General features: G+C 38.3%; 1 protein-coding gene across 10 annotated transcripts in view; it reads left to right on the top strand.

The window, feature by feature from the left end:
• Positions 1 to 24,000, top strand: part of fndc3a (fibronectin type III domain containing 3A) — a 143,376-nt gene that overhangs the window by 91,704 nt on the left and 27,672 nt on the right. For all 10 annotated transcript variants that reach the window (XM_073924233.1, XM_073924230.1, XM_073924234.1 and 7 more), the window contains 8 exons: positions 4,277 to 4,335; positions 9,791 to 9,960; positions 12,224 to 12,283; positions 12,948 to 13,086; positions 13,166 to 13,219; positions 15,076 to 15,203; positions 16,892 to 17,066; positions 19,097 to 19,183. In XM_073924233.1, coding sequence (XP_073780334.1) covers positions 4,277 to 4,335; positions 9,791 to 9,960; positions 12,224 to 12,283; positions 12,948 to 13,086; positions 13,166 to 13,219; positions 15,076 to 15,203; positions 16,892 to 17,066; positions 19,097 to 19,183 — 872 coding nt within the window. The remainder of the gene's footprint in view (positions 1 to 4,276; positions 4,336 to 9,790; positions 9,961 to 12,223; positions 12,284 to 12,947; positions 13,087 to 13,165; positions 13,220 to 15,075; positions 15,204 to 16,891; positions 17,067 to 19,096; positions 19,184 to 24,000) is intronic.

Here is a 24,000-nt window from a genome sequence, read left to right as displayed (position 1 = left end):
AGTCAGATACTCTTATAGTAGAGTCGGACACTCTTATAGTAGAGTCGGGTTCTCGCATAGTAGAATCGGGCTCTCGCATAGTAGAGTCGGGCTCTCGAATAGTAGAGTCAGGCTCTCGTATAGTAAAGTCAGACACTTGTATGATAGAGAAGACTCGGACACTTGTATAGTAAAGTCGGACACTTGTATGATAGAGAAGAGTCGGACACTCGAATAGTAGAGTCGGACTCTTGTATAGTAAAGTCGGACACTCGTATAGTAGAGTCAGGCTCTCGTATAGTAAAGTCGGACACTTGTATGATAGAGAAGAGTCGGACACTCGTACAGTAGAGTCGGACACTCTTATTATAGACAAGAGTCGGATACTCGTATAGTAGAGTCGGACTCTTGTATAGTAAAGTCGGACACTCGTATAGTAGAGTCGACACTCTTATGATAGAGAAGAGTCGGATATCTTATAGTAGAGTTGGACTCTTGTATAGTAAAGTCAGACATTTGTATGATAGTGAAGAGTCGGACACTTATATTAGAGTCGGACACTCGTATGATAGTGAAGAGTCGGACACTCGTATGATAGAGAAGAGTCGGACACTCGTATGATAGAGAAGAGTCAGACAATGGTATGATAGAAAAGAGTCAGACACTCGTATGATAGAGAAGAGTCGGACACTGGTATGATTGAGAAGAGCCAGACACTGGTATGATAGAGAAGAGTCGGACACTCGTATGATAGAGAAGAGTCAGACAATGGTATGATAGAGAAGAGTCAGACACTCGTATGATAGAGAAGAGTCGGACACTCGTATGATAGAGTAGAGTCAGACAATGGTATGATAGAGAAGAGTCGGACACTCATATGATAGAGAAGAGTCGGACACTCGTATGATAGACAAGAGTCAGACAATCCTATAGTACAGTCGGACACTCGTATAATAGAGAAGAGCCAGACATTTATATGATAGAGAAGAGCCAGACACTCCTATAGTACATTCGGACACTTGTATGATAGAGAAGAGTCAGACACTCGTATAGTAGAGTCAGACTCTCGTATAGTAGAGTCGGACACTCGTATGATAGAGAAGAGCCAGACACTCGTATGATAGAGAAGAGTCAGACACTCGTATGATAGAGAAGAGTCAGACAATGGTATGATAGAGAAGAGTCAGACACTCGTATGATAGAGAAGAGTCGGACACTGGTATGATAGAGAAGAGTCAGACAATCCTATAGTACAGTTGGACACTCATATGATAGAGAAGAGTCAGACACTCATATGATAGAGAAGAGTCGGACACTCATATGATAGAGAAGAGTCGGACACTCGTATGATAGACAAGAGTCAGACAATCCTATAGTACAGTCGGACACTCGTATAATAGAGAAGAGCCAGACATTTATATGATAGAGAAGAGCCAGACACTCCTATAGTACATTCGGACACTTGTATGATAGAGAAGAGTCAGACACTCGTATAGTAGAGTCAGACTCTCGTATAGTAGAGTCGGACACTCGTATGATAGAGAAGAGCCAGACACTCGTATGATAGAGAAGAGTCAGACACTCGTATGATAGAGAAGAGTCAGACAATGGTATGATAGAGAAGAGTCAGACACTCGTATGATAGAGAAGAGTCGGACACTCATATGATAGAGAAGAGTCAGACACTCCTATAGTACTGTCGGACACTTGTATGATAGAGAAGAGCTGGACACTCGTATGATAGAGAAGAGTCGGACACTCGTAAGATAGAGAAGAGTCAGACAATGGTATGATAGAGAAGAGTCAGACACTCATATAATAGAGAAGAGCCAGACACTCGTATGATAGAGAAGAGTCGGACACTCGTATGATAGAGAAGAGTCAGACAATGGTATGATAGAGAAGAGTCAGACACTCGTAGGATAGAGAAGAGTCGGACACTCGTATGATAGAGAAGAGTCGGACACTGGTATGATAGAGAAGAGTCAGACAATCCTATAGTACAGTTGGACACTCATATGATAGAGAAGAGTCAGACACTCCTATAGTTCTGTCGGACACTTGTATGATAGAGAAGAGCCGGACACTCGTATGATAGAGTCAGACACTCGTATAGAGACACTCGTATAGAGTCAGACACTCGTACAGACACTCGTATAGTAGAGTCAGACTCTCGTATAGTGGAGTTGGACACTCGTAATGATAGAGAAGAGCCAGACACTCGTATGATAGAGTCAGACACTCGTATAGAGTCAGACACTCGTACAGACACTCGTATAGTAGAGTCAGACTCTCGTATAGTGGAGTCGGACACTCGTATGATAGAGAAGAGCCAGACACTGGTATGATAGAGAAGAGTCAGACACTCGTATGATAGAGAAGAGTCGGACACTCGTATGATAGAGAAGAGTCGGACACTCGTATGATAGAGAAGAGTCAGACACTCGTATGATAGAGAAGAGTCAGACACTCGTATGATAGAGAAGAGTCGGACACTCGTATGATAGAGAAGAGTCGGACACTCGTATGATAGAGAAGAGTCGGACACTCGTATGATAGAGAAGAGCCAGACAATCCTATAGTACAGTTGGACACTCATATGATAGAGGAGAGTCAGACACTCATATAATAGAGAAGAGGCAGACACTTGTTTGATAGAGAAGAGTCGGACACTTGTCGGTTAGAGTCGGACACTCGTCCGGTAGAATAGGCTTCCAGTATCCGTAGTTTCAGGCGCTGCACAGAAGTTGGATGCTAGTAGAGTTAAGTAGGACATTAGTAGAGTGGGGTAGAGTAGGACTTTAGTACAGTAGAGTGAAACACTAGTAGAGTAGGGTAGGATACTAGTAGAGTAGGGTGGGACACTAGTGGAGTATTGTGGGACACTAGTAAAGTAGTGTAGAGTAGGACACTACATGCAATAACTTCAGCTTGTGAACTATTAACAATAGCTATCAGCAATAACAGACACCAAAGACCCATTAAGGCTTCTTCATCGTCCTAGGACAGTCGTATCAAAACTTTCAGGTAGACTTTGATACAGGAACCCATTGGGCGTGAAACTGGTCTCCAGGGGGCAGGCCGTCTCTCGAGCTGTTCATTTCTGTTCTCATTAGCTGTCTGGGCTTAAAGCTGCTGCAGATGACATTAGCAGTAATTACCCTGCACTGACTCAGTCATTTATCAGTGCTAACCAACTCCAGCCTGGAGGAACTCAGCTTCAGCTACTGTACACCAGCGGACCCTTACTGCTCTATCTATTACCTCCCCCATTCACACAGGGGGGCAACATTGGTGCTTCTCATTTACTTTAAATCGATTGATTGCAAACAATGCCAAATTAAATTCAGGGTCCGTCGAGTTGCTTTTGGCCCATTGCTAGCTGCAGAAGTTTAAAAGCAAAGTCCCTTTAAACTCTGCATGAACCGGAAGCTGTGACTGTTTTTGTGACGCAGTTTCTAGAGAAATTGAATATTAAATGAGACAACATTGGGCGTGGCTTTTTTCTACTGTGAGCTGATTGGATATAGTAAAGTAGTCATTTCATTCAGAAAAATCTGGAAAAGGGTTGCAGAGAGTGATTACGACCTAATAGATACGTCCTCCTCACCATTTCTGTTTGTTGTCAAGAGATTAGAAGGGCAAGATTTTTTTTCTTAATAACATGCACCGATGAATTGTTCGCTACAAAACTCGCAATGTGAGCTAACAAAATCATAGGGTTAGTTTGGATTTCATTTGTATTTTAAGGCAAGTCATTTCACTCGTCGACTATCTTTGAAATGCCTCTCGGGCAGTCTGTTTAAATGGGGAAACATCAAATTCTCCAAAATTGCTTGCCAAGCTTACAATTAAACTTCATATTAGGAAGGCCACGCTCTTAATTATGCAGACTTAATATAACTTAAAAAATTCACCACCTCACAGTTGTCATGAAGGCTAATATTAGCTATATACACTAAAATCTTTCTCTGTACCAGGCTCTAAACATCTTTTTTTTTTTTGCTGTAAAGTCAAGTAAAGTTAACAGTGGGCTCAATAGAAATCTGCTCTATTATGGAGCCAGGACTAGCGCAATTCGAAGAATTGCAGTTTCAGTTGCTTCCGAATTAGCTTCCTGAGGGAGAGCGGGAGGTTGCCGCTTGGTTGTGATGTCACCATGGCGATCTTGTCATGGCAATAGTGTCAAGCATTAACATCAACACCCTGCTGATCCATTCATGGAAAATAAATTACTTTCATGTGAATAAGGAAGACGTGCATGGAGTTTTTTACCTAGATACTTTTCTGTCTGTAGAACTGGACGAAGAAGCCAAGGCCCTTCAGGAACGATTAAACTCCATGTGCAAGCCAGTGGTAAGTTTTCTGTGTTCTTTCATTTTAATCCTGCAGTATTTTCTTCGCGGAAATGCTTTAAAATGTGATTTTTTTATTATTATTATTTATTTTTTTTTTTTTTTATGTAATCTCAATCGAACCTTGAGAGACATGGACGGGACTGACTGGAACATGAATTTGTTCACACTGGAAATCTGATGTTGGTCACATTTATAACAACAAATTGAAAAGCTGCGCCAAAAAAATCTCCAATCCCAGCACTTCCCAGTTTAGTGTTTTGGTGATTGTGGAGGCAGTTGATCTGTGAAGTAGGTGATCTGCCACAATGCTAACCGCTTAGCATATTATCTTTGGACGGCGGGAAGGGACTGTGCTTCAAAGCCACACCCCCTGATATCGCGAGTGCGCAGACCGCGTCACAACAGCCGACAGACAACCCACTAGTTGATGTCATTCGCCAGTTAGTTAGTGCCAGCGCCGTGCAGGAATTACATGAAATACTTTGCCACACTTGCATGCTATTTTAGAGCGAATATTTAGAGTAACGTTAGCGGTAAACAGTAGGCCTATAGGAAGGCTGTCATTGTTCAAAAATGACCCAATGTGAATATAAAAGCAACTTCAGCTCAATAAAGCAGGCTAGGCGGAATATCGCTATTTACGGGTGTTTTGTTGTTAAAATAAATCTACATTATAGATGCTGTCAAAGAACCTTATGAAACTGAAAATAATCACATCAATCTTTCTTTGGGAGATTTCAGTGGCTGAACAACACGTCTGTGCATATCAGTAATTCATAACAGAAAACAATCTAACAAAAGCTTAGCCTGACTAAAATAGTGTAAAACAGAACATTACCTGTCTAACAGTAATACTTCAGCCATGATCTCGTCCTTTCTCCAGCGTGCTAAAGTAACTCCAATACTGATTCAGGATTTTCAAAAGTTTCAATGCAGCATTAGATTTCTCGCGGTCCGTTTCGTGACCGCGCGGCCGCTTTAAGGGCGAATTATACCCGCGCCTGGCTTTACAGTAATCGGCCTGAGCTAGGCTGTCCTTCGGCGCCTCTGGCTCCGACTCGGCATCTGCGAGCGGCCCGCAGCTCGCTCGGAGCGCATGCATTTGTGAAGCAGACGGGCACGCCCTAATGGCGGATCTGCGTGAACAGATGCGTGAAAGTCGGAATCTACATTTGTTGACAGACAGTCTGCCCTTTAAGGGAGATGACTGTCCGACTATTTTAATTGGATAAACATTTTTTAGTTTTATGCTTTACCCTGAATATAAAAATACATATAAACACATTTAGATCATTTACTGTAATCATTACTATTGGACTGTGTAGAGACTTTCAACCAGCACAACAAAAAATGCTTCTGAAGACAATCACCTACTGCACCTTTTAGTGAACTCATTTCCATTCATTTTCTGTCACATTTCTGGGACCAATTCGTGGGGGCAGCAGTCTTAGGAGAGAACCCCAGACTTTCCTCTCCCCAGACACTTCTTCCAGCTCCTCCGAGTGTCCTGAGGCGTTTCCAAGCCAGCCAAGGGACATAGTACCTCCAGCATGTCCTGGGTTTTCCCCAATGCCTACTCCCGGTGAGACATGCCTAAGACACCTCCCTAGGTAGGCATCCAGGAGGCATCCGGAACAGATGCCCAAGCCACCTCAGCTGACTTCTCTCGATGTGGAGGAGCAGCGGCTCTACTCCAAGCTCCTCCAAGGTGTCAGAGCTCCTAACCCTATCCATAAAAGTGCGCCCTGCCACCCTTTGAAGGAAACTCATTTCGGCTGCTTGTATCCGAGATCTTGTCCTTTCGGTCATGACCCAAAACTCATTTTCAATTGCAACAAATAAAAACTTTTTGATTTTTTGAGTCATGCCGTACTAGGGTAATATTGGTAGTGCAAACGCAAGGCTGATCAGGTTGACCTGCACTGTATTGAACTGTACTGCTCAGTGGAAGCGAGCCATTGCGTTAACCAGTAGTTGAATGGGTGTACCTAAATATTCATCAGAGTCATAAATGTTTGAAAGTCATGTGACACTGGAAAGATCTTCATATAGCTGCGAATAGGTGGGAATTTATTGGTATCACTTCACTGTTTTATTTAGTTTTTTCACAATATTTCAAAATGATTCTTCCACTGATGGGCTCATTTTGAAACAGCGTCCCATAAATCTCAAAATAGGCTAAAATGGGTCAATAAATCGCCCTTCCTGGCCAACAAATCAAGTCCATCGCTGGTTGACATTGTATTGTTCCTTACAGTGGGTAATTTGGAAAGGCCGTTATGCTACATTTGACTCTCTTCTCTGTGAGAAAGCACCTTCTGAAGGACTTCCCGTCCGCTTGCTGCATCAACAGTTTTCTTAATGACGGTCATTTCCACAGAAACTCCACATCCATGCATGATTACAGTCCCCACAAAAAGACAGTAATGGCTGTCGTAATGGCTCATTAATGTTCTGTTTGATTTGATTCACACAGGAAGCCGAATGGCTGTCTTGTCTGAGCTGGAATCTGCTTTATCGGGGGTTTCTAGAAACAGCGACTTCACCTTTTGGCAATACAGCCCTGTCCATTTCTCTGTAGTAATTAAATAGATTACTTATTATATATGTGTGTATATATATATATATATATATATATATATATATATATATATATATATATATATATATATATATATATATATWTATATATATATATATATATATATATATATATATATATATATATATATATATATATATATATATATATATATATATATGTATGTATGTATATATATATATTTATATATATATATATATATATATATATATATATATATGTATGTATGTATATATATATATATATATATATATATATATATATATATATATATATATACACACATACATATATATATATATATATATATATATATATATATATATATATATATATACATACATTATATATATATATATATATATATATATATATATATATATATATATATATATATATATATATATATATATATATATATATATATATATATATATATATATATATACACATAAATACACACTATTACATTCAGTATGGGGGTTCATTCCGCTGTGGCAACCCCTGATGAATAAAAGGGACTAAACCGAAAAGATATTGAATGAATGAGTGTGCCTCACACAGGTGAGTGGGTTTGACAAACCACCTGTCGAAACACTTTCATCGTTCTGACACTTTAACCGACACTTTTGCACCTACAATCATTCCATATGTAATAAACAAATAAATAAATAGTGCATTTATGAAGTGTGCCTCACACAGGTTAGTGGGCTTGACAGACCACATGTAGAAGCCACTCTTCTGTCACGCACTTAATTATCAAAATGCTAATAGTTCCTTTATATAATTACTGTAGCTCTTCTTTTGTGTATTGCCTCCTTTTATTGAATCGCTGAATGCCTCCTCAATTTGGACAAAAGCATCTGCTAATTCACTAAATTAAAATGCAATATTGGAAATGTTGGTCAGATTTATGCTGATCGGTTGCTGTAGTAATAGACTGGCTGTTTTCACAGCTCAAGCTGTGGGAAAAGCTGTAGCAAAAAGCACAGAGAGAATCGTTCCCCGCGAGGCACAGATAAATAGCTCCTTTTAAGTCAGTTTTGGCCTAGTAATGTGCGCCAACTCGAGCTATTCTCATCTGCAAACCCAAAAGGAACATAGTCATGCATCTAAAACTAAAGGTGACACTTGTTTCTCGACTGAAATCAGGCTAAAAATATTCCCTCTTGCATAACAGGAGTTCTCTTTTGTTTCCGGAGGGGAAGCGCTGCTTGTCATTAAAAATAAACTAAAGCAACTCTTTCCAGGCGAGACGAGCAGACGTGTGTATTTCCGCACATGTTGTTAAATATGCAGCCAATCGGCCCCTGGGAGTAATTAACCTCTGAAATCAGTTGAACGCGACAAATGTGCTAAATCCGGTTTGTCAGCGTAATCAGGTTGAATGGATCACACATTTTGTTACGTCATTTTGCCTTTTTTTTTCTCCCTTTTTCTCCCTGACACTGTCACTTGTGTCTTACATTTACCATGTTTGCAAACACTATGTCTTGGGGGACTTGATCTGAAGTCAGTCTTATTATACAGGGCTGACTTGAGACCAACTAAACTAGGGACAACATTCTAATGGGTCAGTTTTGACCCCAAAAAAACACAAAGCTTTTTTTTTTGAATGCTAATCGAGACATGTGTTTTGTGGACTTGGAGAAGGCATTTGACCGTGTCCCTCGTGGCATTCTGTGGAGGGTGCTCTGGGAGTATGCGTTAGAGGCGCTCTATTAAGGATGTCTCATCCCTGTATGAGCAGAGTAGAAGTTTGGTTGGCATTGCCGGCAATAAGTCAGACTGGTTCCCAGTGCATGTTGGGCTCCCGCAAGGCCAACTAGGAGCAATTCTGTTCGTAATTTTCATAGAATTTCAAAGCGCAGCCTTGGACTGGTGGAGGTCCACAGAATTTCATCTCTGTTATTCGCAGACGATGTTGTTCTGTTGGCTTCATCAAACATGACCCTTCAGCATGCACTGGGGCGGTTTGCTGCCGAGTGTGACTTGGGTGGGGGGAGGATCAGCATCTCCAAGTCCGAGGCCATGTTGCTCCACCGGAAAAAATTGGTTTGCACTCTCCAGGTTGAAGGAAAGTCCTTACCCCTGGTGGAGGAGTTCAAGTATCTTGGAGTTTTGTTAATGAGTGAGGGAAGGATGGAACGTGAGATTGACAGGCGGATTGGTGCAGTGGCAGCAGTAATGTGGTCGATGTACCGGTCTGTTGTGGTAAAGAAGGACCTGAGCCGAAAGGCAAAGCTCTCGATTTATCTGTCATTCTACGTTCCTACTCTCACCTATGCTCATGAGCTTTGGGTCATGACTGAAAGGACAAGATCTCAAGTACAAGCGGCCGAAATGAGTTTCCTTCGCAGGGTGGCAGGGCGCACCCTTATAGCTCGGAGTACACATCGAAAGAAGTCAGCTGAGGTGGCTCGGGGATCTGTTTCGGATGCCTCCTGAACACCTACCTAGGGAGGTGTTTCAGGCGTGTCCCACCGGGAGGCTGCCTCGGGGAAGAACCAGGACACGCTGGAGGGACTATGTCTCTGGGAACGCTTCGGGACTTGTCTGGGGTTCTCTCCTAAGACTGCTGCCCCGTAACCCGGCTTCGGAAAAGCAGTGAAAAAGATGGCAGTGTTAAATTTTGGCTTATAGCCTAAAATAAAGATGGCAGCTTTACGGAAATGTGCATACAGCATTTATGACTGGTTTACATTAAACCGTTGGTTATGTTGTCTGGTTGACCGTCCTATTTTGAGCTGTAGCAATAAAATTGAAGTGAGATAAACTACCGCTATATCCATGTTCATTATCATGATAAATTGAGTTATCGATGTCTAATTGCACCATGTTTTATCATCAGGTGACAAACATCCAGGCCAGAGGGGCCAGTTTAACTTGGGTGTCCCCGTCGCGGACAGAAGGTGATGATGAGCCCAAAGAGGGAGAAGACGAGCCTGTGGAGCCCAACTTCACATATGAAGTCTCTATCTCTTACAACGGCAAAGATGGGAAATACAAGAGCGCCTACAGGTGAGAGAAAGAGAGAGAGAGCGTCTGTATGAGGAGGATGTGGGTTCAGATGAGGAACTCACTGCTGATGCCTGTGGTTTACTGGGGCTGTTTTGTGATCAAAGGTCACCAGCAGTTCATCAGATTACAACACTTCCTGAAGAGCGTCTTATGTTGAACCAAATTTACCATCTGTGCAGTTGTTATAAAAAGGCTGTAGATATACAAAGACTGTTCAGTAACATTAATATGAATAGGGAAAAAAGTGCATTACGAACATAGGTAAATAGTCAACGATGAGCTTACTTGGAAAGCAGTGAGATGGCGGTATAAAAGAAAGATACATACAGCATTTTTGACAGGTTTATTATTGAATCATTGGTTATTTTGTCTGGTTGACTGTCCCATTTTGAGCTTTAGCAATAAAATGAAAGTGAGGTAAACTGAAGCCTCCTTTCCACTGCACACGACAAGCGACAGACCGGAAGTCATTCATTTCCAATGGAGAGTAGTCCGGGAGCTGCGTTGAGTTCCGATCATCTCTGTATGAGCAAAATTCGGATCCGAATTTAGCTGCGAATCCGTTGAAATATTTGAACTCCTGCGACTAGACCGTATGCGACCTGCCGACTGGATATGATGTATTCCAGTGTTGTCCAAGCAGATCCGTGCGCGCGAGATGAGAAATAGGAGTTTATTTGGTTATTTTTTGAATTATAATTGTTTATAAATGTAAGTAAGAAAGTAATAAAAATATTTATTTTTAATGTTGTCCTCACATTCCCACCAATATTTTAGCGGTCTATGAGTTTCTAGTATTCATTCATCCAAACCATGTAAACGCACAGAGAATAAAGGCTATCGCTTTTGCAGTCCTTTATTTCGGACACCGTTGAGAATCACCTTGTCCCCTGTGGTGCATGACAACACTGAAAATATTGTGCGGCTGCCACAAGGGGCGTATTCCGACAGTCGTGTCCAAATGTCGTGTGCAGTGGAAAGGCGGCTTAAGGGTGCTTTCACACCTGCCTTATTTAGTTGGGTTGAATCGCACTAGAGTTCGTTTTCCCTCATGGTGTGGTTCGTTTGGGCAGGTGTGAATGCAGCAATCGTACTCGAGTGCACACCAAAAGCAGACCAAAAAAGCGTATCGAGACCTCCTTGAAGACGCTTTCAAACGAACACTGGAGCAGGTCGTTTTTGGTGGGAAAATAATTCGAACTAAAACAGACCCTACCACAAAAAGTACTGCACCTTTTGGACTAATCCAGCTGCCGTAGGCCGATGCGCTGTGCATTATGGAATGTGGAGGAAAATATTTATAAAATATTTGTTGACCACGCTTTACCAACACAGAGAGAGGGGAAAACATTACCTGATGGGGAAAACTTTACCTGAAGGATCGTTGTAAATTTCCGGAACATGACCATGTCACAGTTTAGCAAAATTAATTCACTCCTCCTGAATTGACCAGCAATGCGCCATCGCTATTTGCAATGCCTTAAAACATTGTTTTCCAGCCACAGCCGCGCTTCATTTTCTAAATGTATCGTTTGTCTAAAGTGTTGTATACAAACTATATAGTATACTCCATAGTCAAAAGCGCCGGTTTGTGTCTGCCGGTTTGTTTACTTGCGGGAGTTCATTGGCGTTAACCGCACGTGAATTCTGTCCAATTGAAAGCAGTTTAGGAAATGCGTTTAATAACATCTGGCAAATGAGTGATGTCGATAATCGTACTATTATATCGATACAGCGTACTATTGCAATATTTTCAGCAGAAGTTGTTAATACACGGCCTGTTTCGATGTGTCACCAATATTTTATTGTACCATTTGTTTGTTTGATTATCAAAACCAATTTTTTTTATAAAAAAAAAAATTGCTGATTAATTGCTGAAGCTCCTCCCCTTTTGCTGCATAAGTAAAGCTGCGAGCTTTGAGCGTGCGAAGTGTTTAACATTACACACGTTTAACAGTTTAATATGTGTGTCATCTGGGTATTTGAAGTATGCTTATTCTTTTTCGAATAAAACGAGTATTTTATCGTGAACGCACTACATACGCTATTTATACAACAGAACGGCCTAGAATAGTGTGATTTAAAATGCACCTTCTGTTCTTTCAGTGCTTATAACCACATCCGCTGGTCATGACGACTGTGGAAACAGCTGTAATGGAGATAGGGGGCATGCCAATCATTGCGCAGACGCAGTAGCTAGAGCAAACTATAAATGTTTTGTTTAAACGTATTAAATGACTTTTTCTGTCTTTGTGTGTGTTAGTGGTGTGGAACTAAGTGCAACCTTACAAGACTTAAGACCAGCAACAGACTACCATGTCAGGTTTGTGCGATTTTGACTTTTAAGAGCGAACTATTGCTTTGGCTGAGATATATATATATACACATCTGTGTAATTTTTATATATATATATATATATATATATATATATATATAAAATATTAAATATATATATATATATATATATATATATATATATATATATATATATATATATATATATATATATATATATATATATATATTTATATTTTATATTTATATATATATATATATATATATATATATATATATATATATAAATATTTATATTTATATTTATTTATATTTATTATTTTTATATTTTATATTTACATTATTTTATATTTTATATTTATTATTTTTATATTTATTTATTTATTTATATTTAATTTATATTTATAAATATATTTACATTATTTTATATATATATATATATATATATATATACATACATATATATATATATATATATATATATATATATATATATATATATATATATATATATATATACATACATATATATATATACATATATATATATATATATATATATATATATATATATATATATATATATATATATATATATATATATATATATATATATATATATATTAAAAGCTGAGTTTAATCTTGGTAATCATGTCATTTCTGTATATTACTATTCGTATACATGTGTTTAGGGTCCAGGCGACGTGTAACTGTTTACAAGGCGTCCCATCAGAGGCTGTGAGCTTCACCACTCTGAGCTGTGAGCCTGACACTCCCAGTCCTCCCCGAAAGCTCAGCGGCACCAAGAGCAGCCTCGTCCTGCAGTGGAAGGTGAGCACAAACACACACTCACTGTAACACTCGTACATAACTGAAGTTCACAGCATTGACAGAAATATTTTCTGCACAGGCTCCATGTGACAACGGTTCCAAGATCCAAAACTATATCCTTCACTGGGACGAGGTATGTGATTTTATTTAATTGGTATATTGCAAGAAATTAGGAGAACGCATTATTTTTTTCCTGTTTCTTTGGTTTTACGATTTGTGTGTTTGAGTAAAATAAAAATAAAGCGTTTCTTATGGCATGTTCACATGCACCTTGCACGAGTAAATCTCACTATTTGTGCATAATTAGATGCTTGAAAATTTTGAGTTCACTTGAAGTTTGTTTGTGAAGTTGGCTTTTGGAAAGTTGGGTTTGTTCGTGCGTAAAGTTTGATTTATTTATTTACGCTTGAAGTACATTTTATTTATTTGCGCAAGTTTGCTTAGTTAATTCAAGAAGTTCGCATTATTAGTGAAGTTTGCTTTATTAGCGTGTGAAGTTCGCTTTTTTGTGAGTGAAGTACGCTTTATTTGCAAGTGAAGTTTGCTTTTTTTTTTAGCGCTTGGCATTTTTGTTCACGTGAAGTTAGTGCGAGAAGTTCACTATTAGCGAGTGAAGTTTGTTTTGTTTGCTCGTAAAGTTAGCTTTATTTGTGCAAGAAATTCACTTTATTAGTGTGTAAAATTGGCTTTTCATCGCGCATGAAGTTGGTTTTATTCGTGCGTGAAATTGGTTTTATTTGTGCGTGAAGTTGGCTTTATTAGCATGAGAAGTTGGCTTTATTAGCTTGTGAAGTTTGATTTATTAGTGTAAGAAGTTCGCTTTGTTAATTCGAGAAGTTTGCCTTGGTCCTTAGTGAAGTTTGTTTTATTAGCGTGTGAAGTTCGCTTTTTTGTGAGTGAAGTATGCTTTATTTGCAAGTGAAATTTGCTTTTTTTAGCGCTTGGCTTTTTTTCATGTTAAGTTAGTGCGAGAAGTTCACTATTAGCGAGTAAAGTTTGTTTCATTTGCGCATAAAGTTGCCTTTATTTGTGCAAGAAGTTCACTTTATTAGTGTGTAAAGTTGGCTTTTCATCGCGCGTGAAGTTGGCTTTTCATCGCGCGTGAAGTTGGCTTTTCATCGTGCGTGAAGTTGGCTTTTCATCGTGCGTGAAGTTGGCTTTTCATCGCGCGTGAAGTTGGCTTTTCATCGCGCGTGAAGTTGGCTTTATTAGCATGAGAAGTTGGCTTTATTAGCTTGTGAAGTTTGATTTATTAGCGTAAGAAGTTCGCTTTGTTAATTCGAGAAGTTCGCATTAGTCCTTAGTGAAGTTTGTTTTATTAGCGTGTGAAGTTCGCTTTTTTGTGAGTGAAGTATGCTTTATTTGCAAGTGAAATTTGCAAATAAAATTTTTTTTGCGCTTGCCATTTTTTTTCGTGTTAAGTTAGTGCAAAAAGTTCACTATTAGCGAGTGAAGTTTGTTTTATTTGCTCGTAAAGTTATCTTTATATGTGCAAGAAGTTCACTTTATTAGTGTGTGAAGTTAGTTTTATTCGCGCGTGAAGTTGGTTTTATTCGCGCGTGAAGTTGGTTTTATTCGCGCGTGAAGTTGGTTTTATTAGCATGAGAAGTTGGCTTTATTAGCTTGTGAAGTTTGATTTTTTAGCGTAAGAAGTTTGCTGTATTAGCGTGAGAAGTTCGCTTCATTAGTTTGTGAAGTTTGATTTATTAGCCCGAGAAGTTGACTTTATTTGCATAAAGTTCGCTTTATTCACTCATGAAGTTAGCTTTATTAGCGTGAGAAGTTTGCTTAATTTGTGCATTAAGCTCAATTTATTTACATGTGTGTAAAGATTACTTTATTCGCAATCGATTTGCATGTGAAGTTAACTTTATTATATACGCAGAAGTATAAATTCATTTTAAGGTGTTACCCATTTTTTCATTAGAATTATTGTTTTCGGTACTGTATAATTGAATGTAATGTAACTGTTCTGTGATCTGTAAACAGGGGAAGGGAACGGATGCTACGTTTGTCCAGTGTTACTACGGCCCATATAAGCAGTACAGACTCACCAAACTCTCCACAGCTTCCAGATATTCCTTTCGGCTGGCGGCCAAAAACGACATGGGGGTCAGGTGTGTATTGCTCAGAACGCCCCTCAGTCCAGATCCTGAAGCAGAGAGAGGACATTTCTAAAGCACACACAACATCTAAAGTTCAGGATACCTCAAGCTTTATGTAAAATTATACCAAAATAGAATAATAATTGTAGTCATTCTGAGTATCAAGATCTTGTTTAAATTATTGAATTTTTAAAAACCCTCTGTAAGGATTTTATGGGTATTTATTATATTAGCTTGAGAAAGCGTTTATATAAACGTCTATACAAAATATAACTTTGACCAACTAGCTGTTAGTCGAGTGCTAATATGATAAAAATATATATATATTTTTTTTCTAACTTTGAAAGGTTAGGAAAATTTGTTAAAATTACTAATTGTTTAAAACTAGTCTAAGAAGTGTATCCAAATGAATCCCAGATCTACCAGTAGCAGGCTAAAAACATAGCTAAATGGTTAGAATTATGCTAAAAGTGCTACCAAATTGTTAAATCTAACAAATCGATTCATTAAAGCTAACATGCTGTTAAAAAATAGTTAGGAACATAGTACAACATGCTAGCAACATGTTAGCTATGTGCTAAGAGCTTAGCAGTATATGTTAAAATAAGCTAGCAACATGTTAATATGTTAAAATATGTTTGTGGAATGTTTGAAACATGTTAACAGTGCCAAAACATGCTAGTAATATGACACAGCTAACAATTTAAAACAGCAAAGTTCTAAAACATGTTAACAATGTTTGTTAGCAACATTGTAAAACACTCCAGACATGTTAGAAACAATGTAGTAATGCGTTTAAACTCGTTAGCAAGATTATAAAAAAAACACGGTGAAGACGTTAGCTCCAGGATGCATAGCCAATGGCTAATATCGTACAATGCTACATAACGATCTTTATCAAAAACTAAAAACATTTCTGATTTTTGAAAGGTTAAAAATATCTTGTTATGACCAAATGTTTAAAACTCTTAGAAGCTTATGCAGATATATTAAAGATCTACCACTAGCAGGCTAAAAAAAAGCTTTGAACTTGTTAGCAATATGCTAAAAGTGCTACCAAATTGTTAAATCTAACAAATCGAATCATTAAAGCTAACATGCTGTTAAAAATAGTCAGCAACATTGTACAACATGCTAGCAACATGTTAGCGATGTGCTAAGAGCTTAGCAGTATGCGTTAAAATAAGCTAGCAACATGTTAATATGTCAAAATATGTTTGTGGCATGTTTGAAACATGTTAACATTGCCAAAACATGCTAGTCTTATGACACAGCTAACAATTTAAAACAGCAAAGGTCTAAAACATGTTAACAATGTTTGTTAGCAACTTAAAAAAACACTTCTAACATGTTAGAAACTATGTAGTAATGTGTAAACATGTTAGCAAGATTATAAAACAGTGGAGACGTTAGCTCTAGGATACATAGCATTTGACTAATATTGTACAATGCTTCATTACGATCTATGCAAATGGATCACAGATCTACCAGTAGCAGGCTAAAACATATCTTTAAACTCATTAGCATTATGCTAGAAGTGCTACCAAATTGTTAAATCTAACTAATTGAATCAATAAAGCTAGCATGCTGTTTTTTAGCAGTATGTTAAAATAAGCTAGTTGAAACGCACTGTTAAACTGTGCCATTCTTGTCCTGTTCTAATTTGACATGAATGAATGCGTTTACCTCTCTGTCCGCAGTGAATTCAGTGAAGTGGTGAACATCATGACATCCTGCAGTGTTCCTGCTCCCCCTCTGAGCCCTGAGTTGGTTCAGTCTGGGGTCACATGGCTATGCATTCGCTGGCACAGACCCGCCGGATCGCCCAAAGAAGACGACACCGGCTACGTGCTGGAGATGGAGGAGCAGGGATCCGTGAGTTCTCATACATAATCACAATCATGGACAGTCAGATACAGCAAATATTCCTGAATACACATATAAAGGAATTCAAGTGTATTATTGCTGTAGAGTTCAGGGGTCGACTCCGCTTTCTCTCTGAATTGAACAAGTTTTAGAATCTATATACATTAGTTGACATATATCAGTCGAACGGTCATATCGGTTGACAAATATTGGTCAACATATTTCAGTTGACATGCATCAATCATATATCTGTTGACAAATCTATATACATTGACTGGCATATGTATATTGACTGCTTGACATATATCAGTCGAAATATATAAGTCACATTAGTTGAAATATAGGAGTCATATAAATGTCAACATATATCGGTCATATATCGGCCAACATGTATAGGTTGACGTATCTATACACATTGGTTGACGTCTGTATACATCGGTTGACATATATCGGTGGACATATGCCAGACATTTCAGTTGACATATATAGGTCATATATTGTCCAACATATAGCTTCTAGCATATATCGGTTGACATATCTATGTATATTGGTTGACATATATCCGTGCACATAAATCAGAAATTTCAGTTGACGGATATCAGTCATATTTCTGTCAACATGTATCTGTCATATATTGTCCAACATATAGCTTCTAGCATATATCAGTTGACATATCTACTGTATGTACGTTGGTTGACATATATCCGTTGGTATCTATCAATCAAATATGTCAACATATATCAGTTATATATAGGCCAACGTATATCAATTGTATATGGCCCAACATATAACGGTTGACATTTCTATGTACATTGGTTGACATATATCGGTTGACATCCTTCAATCATATATATGTCAACATATATCGGTCATATATCGGCCAACATATGTCAGTTGACATATCTGTATACATTGGTGGACATATATATTTATTTATATATATATATATATATATATATATATATATATATATATATATAATCAGTTGACATATATCGGTGGACATAAATCAGACATTTCAGTTGATGTATATCAGTCATATATATGTCAACATATATCGGTCATATATTGTCCAACGTATAGCTTCTAGCATATATCAGTTGACATATCTACTGTATGTACGTTGGTTGACATATATCGGTTGGCATCTATCAATCATATATCTGTCAACATTTATTAGTCATATATTGGTCAACATATATTGATCATATGTGGCCCAACATATATCGGTTGACATATATATGTACATTGCTTAACATATATTAGTTGACATATATCAATCATTTATCTGTCAACATATATTGGTCATATATCGGCCAACATATGTCAGTTGACATATCTGTATACATTGGTTGACACATATATATATATATATATATATATATATATATATATATATATATATATATATATATATATATATATATATATATATATATATATATGTTGACGTATATCGGCCGACATATATCAGACATTTCAGTTGACTTATATCAGTTATATATCTGTCAACATATATCGGTCATAAATTGTCTAACATATAGCTTCTAGCAAATATCAGTTGACATATATCGCTTGGCATCCATCAATCGTATATCGCCCAACATGTATAGGTTGACATATCTATATACATTAGTTGACATTGGTCGACATATATCGGTCATATATCGGTTGACGCATATCGGTCATATTGGCTGAGATATTAGTCATATTTTAGCCAACATACAGTATATTGGTTGACTTCTATGTACATTGGTTGACATGTATCAATCGACATACATTGGTCATATTGGTTGACATATATCAATCATATATCGGTCAACATATTTATATACATTAGTTGACATATCTATATAGATCAGTGGACATATATCAGTCATATTGGTTGACATATATTAGTCATATATCTGCATATATTAGTTGACATACAGTATATATATTGGTCGACCACTGCTTATTCTACAGACAGAGTTATTAATGTCTGCAGAGGTAGTAAACTGAACTCCGTTTGTTGATATGCTCGTATAATGTTTTTATAGGGTTATGGATTCCAGGCCAGTTATGATGGAGAAGAGCTTTCACACACTGTCAGAAACCTCCACAGAAGCACCACGTACAGGTTCAGGGTAAGAAAAAGACACACACACACAGACAAAATGACTTTTATAATGATCATTCTGTGCTTATCCAACACTTCAACATAACTTTCACAGCAAAGTTCTGATGTTTTTTAATTGTAAAAAAAAAAAACTTGGTTAATATGTATTGTTATATATTTTACAAGGTCCTTATAAGCCATGTTTTTGTGATAAATTCATGTCATCATACATATTTGTGTCTTCATAAGTCATGTATTCTAGAACACATAATAAATGAGGTGATGTCCTTGGGCTCTGTTTAAGTGATCTAGGCACAAAGTCTAAAGCGCAAAAGCATCAAGGGCATGTCCGAATCCACTTTTGCTATATTAGGGATGAAAAAATTCGCTCTGCGCCCCAGTGCATGGTCTAACAGGGATGTGCTTATTCTCTTAATGAGTTATGGGTGTGTTTTGAGCATAATTTGCATTAAACCAATCAGAGTCTCCCAGAGTCAGTTGGGTCACTAGGGAGACACGCTTCACTAGGAAGAAAACAGTTAAACGGAGCATTTGCAGCGCGAGGATAAAGAACGAGCCTCCTCCTTTTGTTTGGACCTGTATAAACGCATAACTAACGCGCTTTGCGCTGAACTTTAGAATGGCTTTTAGTTGTCAATGGCGCAGCCTATTTCAGTTCCTCAAGCTAGCAGTGCGCCATCACTGTGCCTTAACACCTTCTTTTCAGACCGGAACACCTATGAGTCCACAACATTGGGCAAATGGATTTGCTATTTAAACAACATGGTGCAAAACGTGAAAATGACAGTTGCGTTGGTCTGAAAATAACAACAAATCGTGCCAAACACGTCTTGCGCCTTGGTTATGATAGGGCCCACTGTCTCATTTCTGTTGATTTGATTGTTTGTTTCTCTTTTTTGAATAGTTTTTGTTTTCTCTCTTGCTTTCTCTTTCTTGGTTTGTTTTTCCATTCTTTTCATTGTCGTTTTTTATTGTCAGTTTTAGTTTCGTGAATTTTTGCAGATCTGTTTTTGTGTACGTTGCCATTCATTGTTCGTTCTTTTTCTTTTATCTCAGTCGTTTTGTTCAGGGGTCCGTTCTTCATACCTCGCTTAAATGATCTAAGATGATTTGGCAGATCCTGGATCTTTTGATCTTGATAACTGATCTCGCACTTATTTGGTTCTTCAAACTAGTTCGCGAATCAGATTAGAATGTCTGGATGAACTGATCTGAGATCGCTGCGTGTGTTGTGAAGGACAGATCTATCGATCCTTGAAATCATGATCAGCAATGCAACGATTGGCTAACAGCACAGCAGCGTAATGACATCATCTGATTAATATTCAATTCTCAATGTGAGCAAAATTACATTAAATTAGCAGTAAACGGTTTGTTAAATATGACACGCAATAACTCTCCACTTTTGTTGTGAGCTGCAGGCTTTACACTTTCATGTGTCAAGAGTATTCATCATGTATTTCACTGAATTTCAATGTATTTAGTTCTACATTTAGAGAAGACTTTCTTTATTATAGTAGCCTATAGGCCTACTCAAGTTTTTTTAATCGGCGTAAGCAATAACTGTAAATTAATTTCGCATAAAAAAAAGCATTTTGATACCGGTAAAGGTGTCAATCACCGGCATATTAGCGGTCAAAACACGTGCATGACTGCATAAATTATTATCCTTTTTATTTATTTTTTAAGTCGAATATCGTGCATGTACACGGTTGTATCTAAAAAGTTAAATCAATACATTTTCTCTTTGAACAACCAGGTGGCAAGTTTGGTACTTTTATTTCGCAGTTCAGATTGCATAAGTATTATTATTATTATTATTTATTATTACTGTAAGAAATTATCAGCATTCAGTACATACTTTCAGTATTATCTTTGCTTGAACTGACCCGATCTAATCCTGTTTATATGAAATAAACCTGAGCTACCAGAACTGTTGCTAAGACAAGTCTCAGATAAGTTTTAAAGAACTAAACAGTCCTGGATCCTGTCAAATCATCAATATTCAAATCTAGCTAATTGAGTAATCCACGTACGAAGAACAGACCCCAGTTATTGTTTTCACTTTTAACGTATTTCAGTTGTTTGTTATCTAATAATCTTAAGCCTGGTTTATACTTCTGCGTCAAGTGACCGGCGTAACCCACGGCGCATGCAACGCGCGTGGCTGTGCATTTATACTTCTGCGCGCTGTCTCTGTCGGTCTGCATTAACACTTCCGAAACGCTAGTTGGCAGTGAGGTGTAAATGTTTCTCTGTGTCGAGTTTCTTCTCTGCTGTTTTGCTTTTCCTGAACACTTCCTGGATGTACAAGTGGCTCAAACTCGCTCATTTTGAGGCAGGAACCGGCGGACGTGCAACAACTTTAACTATGAGGTAAACACAAAACAAAACTTTCCATCCGGAGCTCCTTCACGGGACTCCACACTTGTAAACAATCGCTCCGTCAGGCTCGCACCATTCGCGCGGCTCTCGGTCCCACCCAGACTCGTCAGCGCTACCAAGCCGACCAATCACAGAGCTTGCGCTACGCGTCGTTGCAACGTGTAGTTACATTGTTTTAAGAGGTGCACGTCAGTGACGCCGACGGCCACGGCGAAGGGCTATGCGTCAGCACTAGGGATGTAACGGTATCAGAATTTCACGGTTCGGTAATACCTCGGTATGAATGTCACGGTACGGTATTTATTGAATCATTTACAGGAAAAAAAAACTTTTGAAAATACTCCAAAAAAGTGCCAAAAGTGTCAATGACATACAAATTAGCCATCTATCTGTAAGCTTTGAAACAGGAACTTCAATTTTAATAACAAAAAAATATTAAACCATGTAAAAAATTAAAGTTTCAATTTAGTATTGTTGAAAACTCATCACATTTAACATTTAATCACTCACTTAGATAGAGATGGGTTTAAAGGAAAATTATCATATAACTATAATCTGGTAAAAGCTGGTATCTCTGGGTATTTACAATGTCCCCTGCAACAGAAAAAACCCCTCTCATTTGGGACTGAGGTTTCTGGGACAAGAGAGATATGACTTGGCCCATGTTGACAGCAGTGGGTAACGTTGTGCATTGTCTTTCCCCCACTTGAGAAGACAAACCATGAGTGAGATAGAGATCTCTTTGCGGTACAAGTCAATGTCTGCATCAATCTGAACAGTGTGCTGTGTTTCTGCAGTCCCCATGACTGTTATTAGTCGTATTCCCCAACTTGCAGGCACGTGCACACATAGGGCTCAACCTGTGCAGTGCGCATGCCCTTTTTAGTCTTGGATAGAAAATGCCCTTCCAAAACGATCAAAAGTGCCCCCGCGACGCGACACAACCTCCGTCCAATCCAGCCCTTCAGTAGGCGCGCGACAACACCTCTCTTGAATATGCGCGCTCAACCCCCCCTCGGCGCTTTACAATACGCGCGCCACAACACAGCTGATCAGAACGTGCGCCACAACACAGCTGATCAGAACGCGCGCGACAGCACCGCTATTCAGCACGCGCGCGGCGACAACACCCGCTTTAGGTTCGATCATTTCCATCTTTTTTTCATCTCCGCTACTAGCAGCACACTCCATTTCCGCATTACTGGATCTGTAGCGACAACAGACCGCAAAGGATTATGGCCACGCCTGGGCTGATGGGAAATGTAGTTTCAGCTACGTCCCGTTCGCTTCATTCGCCTGAGCAAATTTTCTCAGAAGACCTATAGTTTTACCGAGTCATGCGACTTCGGTAATATCGAAAAAAATTAATATTGCGGTATGACGGTATTTACAATACCGTTACATCCCTAGTCAGCACTGTAGCATATGCCGGCGTTTGACGCAGAAGTATAAATCAGCCTTTATGTTGTTGTTCTGTTTCTTTATTTTGTGTTTGTTCTTTTTTTAGTTCTTTTATTATTGGTTAGTTTTATTATAGTTGTCGGTCTTTCATTCTTTTATTTGTTGTTTTCTTCAGTCTTTCTAATGTTTAGCTTTTCAGTTTGTTAACGTTAAATTGCTGTATCTTGTTGATGTGTTCTTTATCGCTTTATTTTAATTCATTCTGTGTGTGCTATTTATTCTTTTTATTCTATTTATTTTCATTCTTCTGTATTTTTTTTTTTGTTTGTTGCTCAAACCTTCAGTTGTCTGTTCTCTCTTCATCTCTTCATCGTGGTCGTGACTGAGACTGAGTCGTGTTCTCTGATAGCGATGAGTTAATCACGATCACAGTTTTCAAAATAATAGTGTATTAATGTGAATGTGAACGGCTGATAAGAGGAGCTGATTACCTGCCGACAGCAGCTCACATACACAATTAGTAACAATTACACTGACAGGTGACATCACAGCACTCATGGGAACAAACACGTCCTCATCCTGGGGGAGAGCAGTGTTTTTCTGCGAGATAAATTTAGTGTTGAACATGAAGAAATTTTTTTTTTTTTTTTTTTTTTTTTTTAAAGGCTGTAGAGGTTTGCGTTCCCTCTGCACGCAGTGTTTGGGTGACTCATAATGACTATTTTTAGGCCCATTTACATTTTTTGCATTGTGACATTTCGAATCGTTAATGAATCCCCCTTCTTCTCATTACTCTAATGACAAACATTCATCCTTCGGCTTCTTTGCTTAAAGGGTCATCAAAGCCTAAAGCACAGTTGTTAACAGATGTTTATGTTTACAAATACTCTCCCGGCCACTTTATTAGGTACACCTTACTAGTACTAGTACTGATTGGACCCCATTTTGCCTAACATAGATTAAGCAAGTACTGGAAATTTACGTCAGAGATTTGATAGCATGATAGCATCATGCAGTTGCTGCAGATTTGTTGGCTGC

Source organism: Danio rerio, chromosome 15, assembly GCF_049306965.1.
Source record: "Danio rerio strain Tuebingen ecotype United States chromosome 15, GRCz12tu, whole genome shotgun sequence".
In the NCBI taxonomy this organism is placed as follows: domain Eukaryota; kingdom Metazoa; phylum Chordata; class Actinopteri; order Cypriniformes; family Danionidae; genus Danio; species Danio rerio.
The sequence above is the reverse complement of the archived record's forward strand: the minus strand, read 5'-3'. Positions and strand labels throughout refer to the sequence as shown.